The 12,833-nt window shown below is 42.1% G+C and overlaps 1 protein-coding gene across 1 annotated transcript in view; it reads right to left on the bottom strand.

Annotated features, from left to right (window-relative positions):
* The window catches only part of ZC3H8 (zinc finger CCCH-type containing 8), a 42,995-nt gene extending 42,474 nt beyond the window's left edge, over positions 1–521 (bottom strand). Inside the window, exon 1 of the mRNA XM_010386341.2 lies at positions 312–521. Coding sequence (XP_010384643.1) covers positions 312–385 — 74 coding nt within the window. The 5' untranslated portion in view covers positions 386–521. The remainder of the gene's footprint in view (positions 1–311) is intronic.
* Positions 522–12,833: the final 12,312 nt, after the last annotated feature.

Here is a 12,833-nt window from a genome sequence, read left to right as displayed (position 1 = left end):
AACCCGCTGCTGTGCAGAGAAAGAGGTGCATTCTGGAGCCTTCTCGCTTCCACCTCGCTCCCCCGCCCAGGCTCTCGGCAGCCCCGGCCGTGGCGGCCTACGCCTGAGCCCCGTGTTCAGCTTCTGCTCCCACCCGGACCCCGCACGACCTCTATAGGTCAGACGGTGGCGTCCGGCCGGCCCACGTGCTCCCCACGGGCTCTCCCGACTCGGCCCGGACGTGGTTCCGGACGGCCTCCAATCCAGAAGAAACTAAGAGGCGGAGTCCCGCTGAGCCCCTGCATTCAAAGGATGAAAAGATGTGGGATCACCTTTCGTCAGAGTCCGTGGCCGTTTTGCCGAGGGCCGGGTTGGGGGGTTTTGAGAAAAGATTCTCAAAATCCATGACCCAGACAGGTCCTCCCTTTCGCGAGTCGGGAAGCTACAGAGTAACAACCCGAGAGAGTGACAACTCGTACGCAACAAGACGGACCCACAGCCGCACCAGGGCCACAGGCTCCGCCCCGCGCAGCCCCACCCGCCCCGCACATGCGCCGAGCCGCCCTCCGCGGCTCTGTGCAAGCCCGCTCCCTCCCTGCCACCTTCGCCTCGGCTCTGCGCAGGCGCCGCCGTTGTTGCCCTTCCGTCGGCTTTTTCGTCCATTACCTCAGATAGTAGACTTTAATTAATTAATTTATTACTTACTTATTTATTTATTTTGAGACAGAGTCTAGCTCTGTCGTCCGGGCTGGAGTGCAGTGGCATGATCTCGGCTCACTGCAACCTCCGCTTCCCGGGTTCAAGCAAGTCTCCTGCCTCAGCCTCCTGAGTAGCTGGGATTACAGGTGCGTGCTACCACGCCCGGCTAATTTTTGAATTTTTAGTAGAGACGGGGTTTCGCCATGTTGGTCATCTTTTTAGTAGAGACGGGGTTTCACCATGTTGGCCAGGATGGTCTCGATTTCTTGACCTCGTGATCCGCCCGCCCGGGCCTTCCAAAGTGCTGGGATTACAGGCGTGAGCCACCCCGCCCCACCCCAGAATTTTTAAAATGATTTGTTAGGATTCTGCTTTCACCTTGGTGAAAACTGTTCCATCAAAATAACAGTATTTACAAGGTATGGTAGTAACAGCTAACATTTTATCTGAGCACTCCACTACTATTCCTTAGAAATTGCGTTTCATATGTTAGCTAACTTAATCCTCACAACAGCCCTGTAAAAGATGTTCTATTACCATCCACATTTTTGAAATGAATAAGCAGATATGTAGTCTGGTCATGTAACTTGTAGGGTCTCTACAATTGAATGGGATTAAAATGAATACACAAGTTACCTCAAGACCAAAAAGTCCATTACAAAGTACCAAATACTAACAGGATTCAGAAGAGGGAAAAAATTGCATCCAGTTGGGAAGGCTTTTTGAGAAGGGAGTATTTGGGCTGGGTCTTGAGATATTTCCATAGGAAAAGATGAAGTTAAAAGTAAATGGACATTCTAAGTAGAGAGAATTGTACTAAGGCAGGAAAATAGAGCATGCTGTTGCAGAACCGGGAATTGCTCAGTTTCACTCAATGTAATGCCATTTAAGGCAATAGTAGAAAGGAAGGCGCAAACCCTAGGTTGGGCCAGTGATAGAGAACCTGACTTGCTTCTGTAAGTGAAGGGACTGATTCTTGGCATGAATCAGGATCTCTCTACCAATTAGTGAAGGGAACTATTTGAAACCAGATCTCTTCCCAGGGGAAATTCTACTTTCCTGTGTTGTTTATGTTATAGGCAATCACCTGTGGAACATGAATCATTACTAAAAATGGAGAGGAAAAAATGAATTAAGGAAATGAAAACTAGAATTACTCCCTTTTTAGCAGGAAGCACTATTATAGAACTCAAATGGTTACCATACACTTTTTTTATATAAAATGTCCAGCATACAGCAAAAGATAACCAGACACAAATGAAAATTCGATTAGCAGGTAAAAAGCAGCTGAAACATCTGACCTGCAAAGGCATCAGACACTAGCATTTTCAGACAAAGACTATATAAAAGGCTACATATGTTTGTGTTAGATTGATGCCAAAAATGGCCCCAAATTCTCCAACTTTCCCTGTATCCACGTCCTTTGCGGTGTGACTTTGCAGCTCCTCCCACAAAGAGGTAGGATCTATTTCACCTCCTCTTTAATCTAAGTTGACTTTGCCTGCTAGAACAGCTTGTTTTAGCTAGTAGAATGCAGAAGTGGCCTGCCAATACCAAGCCAAGGCCCCAAGAGGCTTTGTATGTGTCTGCTCTCTCTTCTATGCCTGCTTTCTTCAGGACAATAAGTTCAGGCTACCCTGCTGACGATAAGGGAGAGACATGTGGAAGATAAGGCAAATGGAGGAGAGCGAAAACACCCAGTCAACAGCTAGCAAAACCCTAAAAGCAAAGCCTCCTAGGCAGCATACAGCTGAGCACACACATGATGGAGTCCTGCAGAGAACCGAAGACTCTCAGATGATCCCAGTCCAAATTACTAACCCACATTAATTGTGAGCTAAATAAACGGTTCCTGTTTTAAGTCACTAAGTTTTTAAGTAGTTTACTATATGGTAATATCTAACTAATAAAAAAGAAACTATAAAAAATCTCATCGAGGAACTGGGGAGAATTAACCAAGTAGAACTTCTAGAAATAAAAAATATAATCCTGAAATTTTAAAAAATCAATGGATGGGGCCGGGTGTGGTGGCTCACACCTGTAATCCCAGCACTTTGGGAGGCCAACATCGGTGGATCACGAGGTCAAGATACAGAGACCATCCTGCCAACATGGTGAAACCCCGTCTCTACTAAAAATTCAAAAATTAGCTGGGCGGGATGGCGTGCACCTGTAGTCCCAGCTACTCGGGAGTCTGAGGCAGGATAATCGCTTGAACCTGGAAGGCGGAGGGTGCAGTGAGCCGAAATCGCGCCACTGCACTCCAGCCTGGCGACAGAGTGAGACTCCATTTAAAAAAAAAAAACAAAAAAACAAAAACCAAAATCAGTGGATGGTGTGGTCATATTAAAATGTATTCAAAAATTCCTTAACACTTCTCCCTGCAAAAGGTGGAGACTTAGTCCCCTCTTCTTTAATGTGGATAGAATTTATTGATTTATTTCTAACAAATACAATGTGGCAAAAGTGATGATGCGTGATTTGTGAGGTCATAAGAAGACATTGTAGTTTCTGCCTTATTCTCTTGAATTATCTGCATGAAGGGAAGTCAGTCACCATGTCATGAATCACTCAGGTGCCTGTGGAGAGCCAGCCATGTGGGTGAGGTACCTTGGAAACAGATCTCCCAGCACTAAGCAAGCCGGAAGACATCTTGGCAGCAATCCCATGAGAAACTGTGGGACAGAACCACCCAGCTAAGCAGCTCACAGATTCATGACCCACAGAGGATATAAGAAGATCAATGTTGGGCCAGTTGTGTCGTCTCATGCCTGTAATCCCAGCACTTTAGGAGGCTGAGGTAGGTGGATCACCTCAAGTCAGGAGTTTGAGACCAGCCTGGCCAACACGGTGAAACCCCATCTGTACTAGAAATACAAAATTAGCTGGGCGTGGTGGCACATGCCTGTAGTCCCAGCTACTTGGGAGGCTGAGGCAGGAGAATCGCTTGAACCCGGGAGGTGGAGTTTGCAGTGAGCCTAGATCATGCCATTGCACTCCATGGGCAACAAGAGTGAAACTCCATCTCAAAAATAATAATAATAATAATAATAATAAAGATCAATTTTTTTTAAACCACAAAGTTTTAGCTAATTTGCTATCCTGTATAGCAATAGATAAGTGAAATTCCCTATTATTATAAAGCAGCTGGCCTAAACATAAAATTATTATATGATCCAGCAATTCCACTCCTAGGTATATACCCAAAAGAATTGAAAATGGACTGAAACATATATTTGTACATTCATGTTAATTGCAGCATTATTCACAATAGCCAAAAGGTAGAAACAAACCAAGTGTGCATCCACTGATTAATGGATAAATAAAATGTGATACACACATAGCATATTATTTATCCTTAAAAAGGAATGATGCTCTGATACATGCTGTCAGAACTGAATTTTGTATCCTGGCTGAACTTTGAAAATAGTATGCTAGGTTAAATAAGTCAGGCACAAAAGGACAAATATTGTATGATTCCACTTATACGAAATATGTAGAATAGAGAACTGTATAGAGACAGACAGTAGATTAGAGGTTACCAGGGACTGAGAGGGGGTGAAATGGGGAATTGTTGCTTAAAAGTGACAGAATTTCTGTTTGAGGTGATGGGAAAGTTTGGAAATACGTAATGGTGATGGTTGCACAACAATGTGAATGTAACTAATGTCACTGAATTACACACTTAAAAATGGCTACAATTGCTCACTCCTGTAATCCCAGTACTTTGGGAGGCCAAGGTGGGTGGATCATCTGAGGTCAGGAGTTCGAGACCAGCCTGACCAACATGTCTCTACTAACAATCCAAAAATTAGCCAGGCAAGGTGGCAGGCACCTGTAATCCCAGCTACTCGGGAGGCTGAGGCAGGAAAATCGCTTAAACCTGAGAGGCGGAGGTGAGTAGGTGGTAGTGAGCCGAGATGGTGCCATTGCACTCCAGCCTGGGCGACAGAGTGAGACAGAGGGAGACTCCATCTCAAAAAAAAAAAAAAAGGTTGAAATGGCAAATTTTATATTTCTTTTACCAAAATAAAATAAAGCAGCTGACATGTTAAAATGGTGAAATGGCCTGTGATAACTCCGTTCCAGTATGAGCTAGGTATAATACCTCATGAGTACGTGCTATAAATCAGCAATCACCAATACGTGGTGCTGTTTCTCCCATAGCCAGGAGGCATGGGGTCTGGGAATCAAAGCTTGCAAGGGGGGGTAGATCCTCTCTGTATTATTCCTAGTGATGCCCTAGAATAATGTTTGCTTCCTATCTCCACGACTTTGGGCTCTGCTGGTTTAGAGCAGACTTTTTCAACCTCAACATTACTGTCATTTCAGCCTGGATAATTGGGAACAGTCTTGCGCACTGTAGAAGGCTTGGCGGCATCCCTGGCCTCTACCGCTAGATGTCAGTAGCTGCTGTTCCCCCGTTGTGGCAACTCAAAATGTCTCCAGACATGACCAAGTGTCCTCTTGGGGGAGCAAAATCTTCCTCACTTGAGAACCACCAGTGTAGAGTTAATCCCGAAAGTAGGAATGTTTGCCTCAAGGAGCATGACAATGAGTCCATTAAACTTGAGGTTGAGACTGCCGTTTGGCCACCTGGGGTTCCTCATGCTAGGGAATTAACAGGTAAAGAAGGGGCTTATTGTATTGGCAGGGGTGGTTAATCCTAACTAACAAGTTATCCTGACTACACAGTGAAGTTAAGGAAGAGTATGTCTAGAATGCAGGTGATTTCCCGGGCAGGGGACTAAGTAATCCTATGTTCCATGATTGAAGTTAATAGAAAACACCACCACCACAGGCAGCACTGAAAGTGCCCCAAACCCTTCAGGCAAACCACCTGTTATCAGAAGGAGGGTACTTGAGCATAAGTTGTGGTGGTCCTTGGTCTTTTCAACAAAGAATTAGACAAAACTCACAAAGTGACAAAGGAATGAAACACAGGAACGAAGCAGCAAAAGCAGGCATGCATTAAAGCGAGAAAGCACTCCAAAGGGTGGGAATGGGCCAGAGCAAGCAGCTCAAGGGCCCAGTTGCAAAGTTTTCTGGGTTTTAAGTACTCCTTTTGAGGTACCTATAGATGAAGGATTTGGTCTCTGGCTAATTAAAGGCTGAGGTGTATTGGCACCCTATGTAGATGAAGCGATGGTCCCTACTAGGCCCTCAGCCAATCCAGGGCACTTTTCTTTTCCATCTGAGATGTGGTAGAGGGGAGAGAGCTGTAGGGAGAGTAGCCTTTGATCCTTTGCTATTCTGGTGTGAGGAGATGGGGGGAGGGGGTTCCTTTTGGTTCAGCTTTAGGATATTTACTAGTATCAAGTAATTGGCCTTAGGGTCCCTTCCCCCAGACCCAGGTGTTTTCCTTTGGATCCAGCTTTGGGAAGTCAGCGTGAATTGGCCTCAGATTCCCTGCCCCGAGACCTTGGTGTTTTTCCTTGATTCAGCACGAATTGGCCTAAAGTTCCCTGCCTACAGACCCTATTCTCCTGCCTCACACCCAGCAAGGAGTCAAGACCAGCTTGGGAGAGCAGAGAATATGGCAAAGGGTAGGAGCAGAAGGTGGTTGTACAAGTATCAGCTGCAACTGATACAGGAGCTTAAAAGAAATTGTTTAGGCTGTTAATGAGGGTAAGAGAGTCCTCAGTAAGGTTTCCCTTTTAATAAAAAAGCAGCTCCAAAATCATTTCTTTTCTAACAAAGAGCAGCCTGAAAAATCAAGCAGCAGATATAGAAAAGCAAGCTAGAACCTTGCAGAGGTAAATGCCGGCAGCTGTGCCAATAGAAAAGGGCTACCTAGGAGCCAGGCATATCCAACACGGAGGCTGTATCTTTCCTTTTCTTTGTCACCACATGTATAGTCAGGGAACAGGCAACATGGCGCCAGTCACGTACCAAACACATCTGCATAGTCAAAAATTAGGGTGAGGTTGCTACCTTCTTCAAGCACCACATAAATGGCACACCTGGTCCGACCAATCCTTTGCACCCTGTGTAAATCAGATACCACCTCCTCAAGCTCATCTATAAAACCACCCACATCTCTCCCTGAACCTGGAAATTTTGGGGACCCCTTCCTCTGCACAAGGCAGCTTTTCTCTTTCTTTCACCTATTAAACTTCTGCTCTTAAACTCAGTCGTTGTGTGTCTGCATCCTTGATTTCCTTGGCATGAGGCAATGAACCTCAGGAATTACCCCAAACGAATGATGCTGCTTCCCAACTACATGACCAGTAGCAAAAATGATTGCAATATTTATGAATATATCATTCTTAATTTGATATAAATTTGTGGAAATATGGGTGTAGACACACACACACACACATATATTTAAAATTTTCCCTTCTACCATTCCCCTCCCATCTGACACAAAATATGTTAATAGTTAACTTTATATCTCGTTTAAGTTATGGGATATAAAAGGAGGCATGTGACTGAGCTAAAAGAAGAATTCAAAGAAGAATGAACATCACCCAAAAGTGAAAAAGGTACGTTTTATCCTTTCTTGGGAAAATGGGTAGCATGTTTTTGGCTGAATGGGGGATTGTTGCATCATGTTAGGCTGAGGCATGACTTTGCTATTGCTTTTATCTGAAAACTAAATATGGGTTAAAGAGACATTTACAGGTACCTAGTTAAAAAGTGTATACTTGGGCCAGGCACAGTGGCTCACGCCTGTAATCCCAGCACTTTGGGAGGCTGAAGTGGGCGGATCACGAGGTCAGGAGATCGAGACTATCCTGGCCAACATGGTGAAACCCTCTCTCTACTGAAATACAAAAAATTAGCCAGGCATGGTGGCAGGCTCCTGTAGTCCTAGTTACTCAGGAAGCTGAGGCAGGGGAATCACTTGAACCCGGGAGGCAGAGGTTGCAGTAAGCCAAGATCGTGTCACTGCACTCCAGCCTGGTGACAGAGCAAGACTCTGTCTCAAAAAAAAAAAAAAAAAAGTGTATACTTGGTGATTTTGTAACATGTCATCTTAGGGTATACTTGGTGATCTTGTAACATGTCATCTTAGCTAGGCTAACCCATGTTTTCCAGGATTCTTACCCTGCATTTTTCTAGTTAGAGTGAACCACAAGATAGATTTTGCATAAAATTTGGGAGGTGGAAGTAAAACAGCAGCCATATTGCTTTTTACATTCGGGAGGTCAGTGAAGGGGCAGAAGATGCTATTGCAATTCATGCACATTGTTGTTTACTGGTTTGCCTTGTTGATATGGGACAGCAACAAGACCTGATATAACTCACCCCAGATCCTCCTTCAGATTTTCTAAATTCTGGGCCAAGCATGTCTTTAGTTCCATGATAAAGGGCTCAAGATTCTCCTGCACAACGCCTACATCATTAAAGTACAGCAGACTAAGACACTAATACAGGTTATGGTTTATGCTCAGGGATTCTAGTTTGTCCTCATTCTCCCCACTTTACATCCAACTTCCCTTCCTGAATATGTGCCTTGTAGATTTTAAAAGTTTTTTAGACAAGGTCTTGCTCCATCAGTGGCAAAATTATAGCTCACTGCATTCCCATGGGGTGTCACTGTGTTGCCCAGACTGGTTTCAAACTCCTGGTGTCAGCAATCCTCCTACCTCATCCTCCCAAAGTACTGGGATTACAGGCATAAGCCACTGTGCCTGGCCCCACCTTATAGCTCTGAAGCTCCAATATCAGACAAGATCTTTACAGACTGTTTTAAACAGCTCCCACAATTGCATAAGGTCAAATCCCTGTAAATCTAGCTATCATCTGTCATCTTATCTATCTATTTATCTTCTAGTGATTCTGATTATCCGATTAGACTTTGAGTAATAAGATGGCATTAATAGAGTAGACAGGGTTTAAAAGAAAATTGTGAACTGGAAGATAAGTCAGAAGAAATTATCCAGAGTACATCGTAGAGAGACTGCCACCCCAAAAAAGGGAAGTTACAGAAAAGATTATTATAAAAACATAAATAATAGATTTAAATGTCTAACATATAACTAATAATAATTATAAGAAGAGAAGAAAAAAAGAATGAGGAGGAGGACATATTTGAAAAGAAAAGACTGGCCGGGTGTGGTAGTTCACGCCTGTATTCCCAGCACTTTGGGAGACCGACACAGGTGGATCTCTTGAGGTCAGGAGTTCAGGACCAGCCTGGCCAACATGGTGAAACCCTGTCTCTACTAAAAATACAAAATAGCCAGGCATGGGGGCTCACACCTGTAATCCCAGCTACTCGGGAGGCTGAGGCAGGAGAATCACTTGAACCCAGGAAGTGGAGGTTGCAGTGAGCCAAGATTGTGCCACTGCACTGCAGCCTGGGTGACAGAGCAGGACTCTGTCTCAAAAAAAAAAAAAAAAAAAAAAAAAAAAAAAAGAAAGAAAAGGCTGAGACTTTGAGACTTTTCCTTTCCAAATTGTTGAAACTCACCAATTTACAGATCAATACATTAAACAAATACTATGCAGGATAATTAAAAGAAATCCAGACTAAGACACACCATACTGAAACTACAGAAAAGCAGAGAAAATATGTAAAGTAGCCACAGAAAAGTTTTAAAAGTTTACCTTCAGAATAATGACAATTAGACTGCCAGCTGTCTTCACAGCAGCAACAAGGGAATCCAGAAGACAATAAAATTGTATCTTCAATAAATTGAAAGAAAATAAAACTTCCGAACTAGAATTCTATACTTTGAAACTATATTATTCAAAAATGGAGGTGATCTATAAGACATATTTAGGAAAACAAAAACAGAGAGGTCACTATGAGCAAATTAGGAGAATTCTGAATAAATTTAGAAATTAGAAAGAATGAATTTGATAGCAGCAAATCTCAGGTGAAAGGTTTGAGTTATAAGAAAAAAACGGAGAATGAAGAAACTGATCATTCTAAGTAAATATTTAGTGAATAGAACAATATTACTAAGGTATTTGGTGGTTAAAATTTATATATATTGGGATTTCTGGTTCTGGGTAACATAGTAAAAGCACACTATATCCCCTGAATATAGGTTTATCTAGATAGGATGCATGGAATTGTTTGAAGACTCTAGAAAATAATTAAAGGAGGCATACTGGTGATGAAAATGAGAATTCAAAGTACCACTGAAATAGTGTTAAGTTTTTAATTTTCTTTTTTCTGTGGTCTTCCTGCCACTAAGCCCAGACATAGGTACAATTGCAAACGTGTGCAGAAGTGGGGCTAACTGAAGCTCAAGCTTTCTGGTTGGACAACCAAAAAATAAAGCTCCAGGGACCTGAAAAATTTCTAGGAGACCATAATGAAGAAGGGGCCTACAAAAGTGACATCATAAATTTCTGAACCCCTGGGCTTACCACTGAGTTGCGCATGCATGGATCTGATCATAGTTGGCATGCCAAAGACTTTTGAGCGTTGAATAGACATAATTCATCCATGTCCTGACTGGTCCCTGGTAGTACAGATCTAAGATTCAAATAGCATTGCAAAGGCATTCAGTTGAACAGGCACTGGAATCACAGTGGGTAGAAATCGAGGCCTGAACCTAACCAGGTCTATTACCTATAAAAACAAAAACATGGCCGGGCGCGGTGGCTCAAGCCTGTAATCCCAGCACTTTGGGAGGCCGAGACGGGCGGATCACGAGGTCAGGAGATCGAGACCATCCTGGCTAACATGGTGAAACCCCGTCTCTACTAAAAAATACAAAAAACTAGCCGGGCGAGGTGGCGGGCGCCTGTAGTCCCAGCTACTTGGGAGGCTGAGGCAGGAGAATGGCGTAAACCCGGGAGGCGGAGCTTGCAGTGAGCTGAGATCCGGCCACTGCACTCCAGCCCGGGCGACAGAGCGAGACTCCGTCTCAAAAAAAAAAAAAAAAAAAAAAAAAAAAAAACAAAAACATAAACATTCTGCATAAGATTTAACTAAGATTTAACAGAGGCTTTATAGCATATTATTATTCCTAATCTCCAGGATACAATTCAAACTTATTTGGCATACGAAGAATCAGGAAAATCTCAAATTGCCTGGGAAAAGACAATCAACAAATGCCAAAGCTGTGATGACTTATATGTTGGAATTATCTGACAGACTTCAAAACAGCTCTTTATAAAAGTGCTACACTAAATGCCCTTGAAACAAATGGAAAAAGTAGAGCATTTCAGTAAAAAAAGAGAAGACATAAAGAAGAACCAAATGGAATTTTGAGAACTGAAAAATATAAAAACTAAAATTAAAAACTCAATGAATATTCAAAGACACAATAAATAAATCAAATATGGAATATCCCAAAATGTTAAAGCAGAAAAGAAAAAAATAGAAGAGCAACAAGAGAATGAATAGAAAAAATGTTAAAGATAGACTTAAAATCAAACATATTAATAGGTACATTGAATGCAAGTGGGATAAATTTACCAAATAAAACAAAGGGGTTGTCAGAATGAATAAATATGATCCAGCTATGTGTTCTCCACAAGAAACTCATTTTATTTTACTTTATTTTATTTTATTTATTTATTTTTTTGAGATGGAGTTTCGCTCTTGTCACCCAGGCTGGAGTGCAGTGGCACAATTTCATCTCACTGCAACCTCCACCTCTCAAGTTCAAGGGATTCTCCTGTTTCAGCCTCCTGAGTAGCTGGGATTTCAGGCGCACTCCACCATGCCCGCCTAAGTTTTGTATTTTTAGTAGAGACGAGGTTTCACCATATTAACCAGGCTGGTCTCGAACTCCTGAGCTCAAGTGATCCTCCCACCTCAACCTCCCAAAGTGCTAGGATTACAGGTGTGAACCACCACCCCTGGCAAGAAACTCACTTTAAACATGATATAGGTAAGTTAAAAATAAAGGTTGGTAAAATACTAAGAAACGCTAAACCAAAGAAAGCCAAAGTGACTGTATCAAAGTGGACCTTAGAGTAAAAAATTAGCAGAGATAAATATAGATGTTATGTAACTACAAAAAGGTAAATTCACCATAAAGTCATAATGGTCCTAAATAGGTATGCACAAATATCCAAAGCATATGGAAAATTCACCAAGATAAACCATAAACTGGGTTATAAAATAAACTTTAACAAATGTAATAGTATTGAAATAATACAGAGTATATTCGCTAACCATAATGGAATTGAATAAGAAATCAATAATAAATAACAACAACAACAACCTCCAAATACTTAGAAATTAAACAACATACCTCTAAAAATTCCATAGGTCAAATTAGAATTCATGAAGTGAATTAGAAAATATCTTGAACTGAGGCCAGGTGTGGTGGCTCACACCTGTAATCCCAGCACTTTGGGAGGCTAAGGCAGGTGGATCACTTGAGGTCAGGAGTTTGAGACCAGCCTGGCCAATATGGTGAAACCCTGTCTCTACCAAAAATTAGCTGGGTGTGGTGGCACGTGCCTGTAATCCCAGGTACTCGGGAGGCTGAGGCAGGAGAATTGCTTGAACCAGGGAGGAGGAAGTTGCAGTGAGCTGAGATTGCGCCACTGTACTCCAGACTGGGAGAAAGAGCAAGACCCCATCTCAAAAAAAAAAAAAAAAGGAAAGAAAGCAAGGATAGCGAGAAAGAAAGAAAGAAAGAGAGAGAGAAACAAGGAAGGAAGGAAGGAAGGAAGGAAGGAAGGAAGGAAGGAAGGAGGGAGGGAGGGAGGGAGGGAGGGAGGGAGGGAGGGAGGGAGGGAAGGAAGGAAAGAAAAAAAAATATTTTGAGCTGGATGAATGTGAAAATGCAACATAGCAAAATTTGTGAGATACTGCTAAAGAAGTGTTTATAGGAATTTTAGAGCTCTGAATACTTAAAGATCTCAAATAAATAAACTTCTACCTTCAGAAATTAGAAAAAACAAGCAGAAAGAATGATACATTAAAGATAAAGGCAGAGATCAATGAAAGATAAGAGCAGAAAAACGATAAAGTTAAACCAAAATCTAATGATTTGAAGAGATAATTGATAAATCACTAGCAAAACTGAAAAGAAAAAGGAGAAAAGATACAAATTACCAATCAGACATGAAAGAGGATATTTCAGTACAGACTGTACTGATAAAAAAAACAAAAACCAAAACCGTAAGTCAATTTTATGAAACACTCTTAGATTAAAAGGCCAAATCCTCACAAACTACAAACCATGTAAACTTATCTAAGGTAAAGTATACAATCTAACAGAACAATAACT

This window comes from Rhinopithecus roxellana, chromosome 17 (genome assembly GCF_007565055.1).
Source record: "Rhinopithecus roxellana isolate Shanxi Qingling chromosome 17, ASM756505v1, whole genome shotgun sequence".
Lineage (NCBI taxonomy): Eukaryota > Metazoa > Chordata > Mammalia > Primates > Cercopithecidae > Rhinopithecus > Rhinopithecus roxellana.
This window is presented reverse-complemented; position numbering and strand designations above follow the sequence as displayed.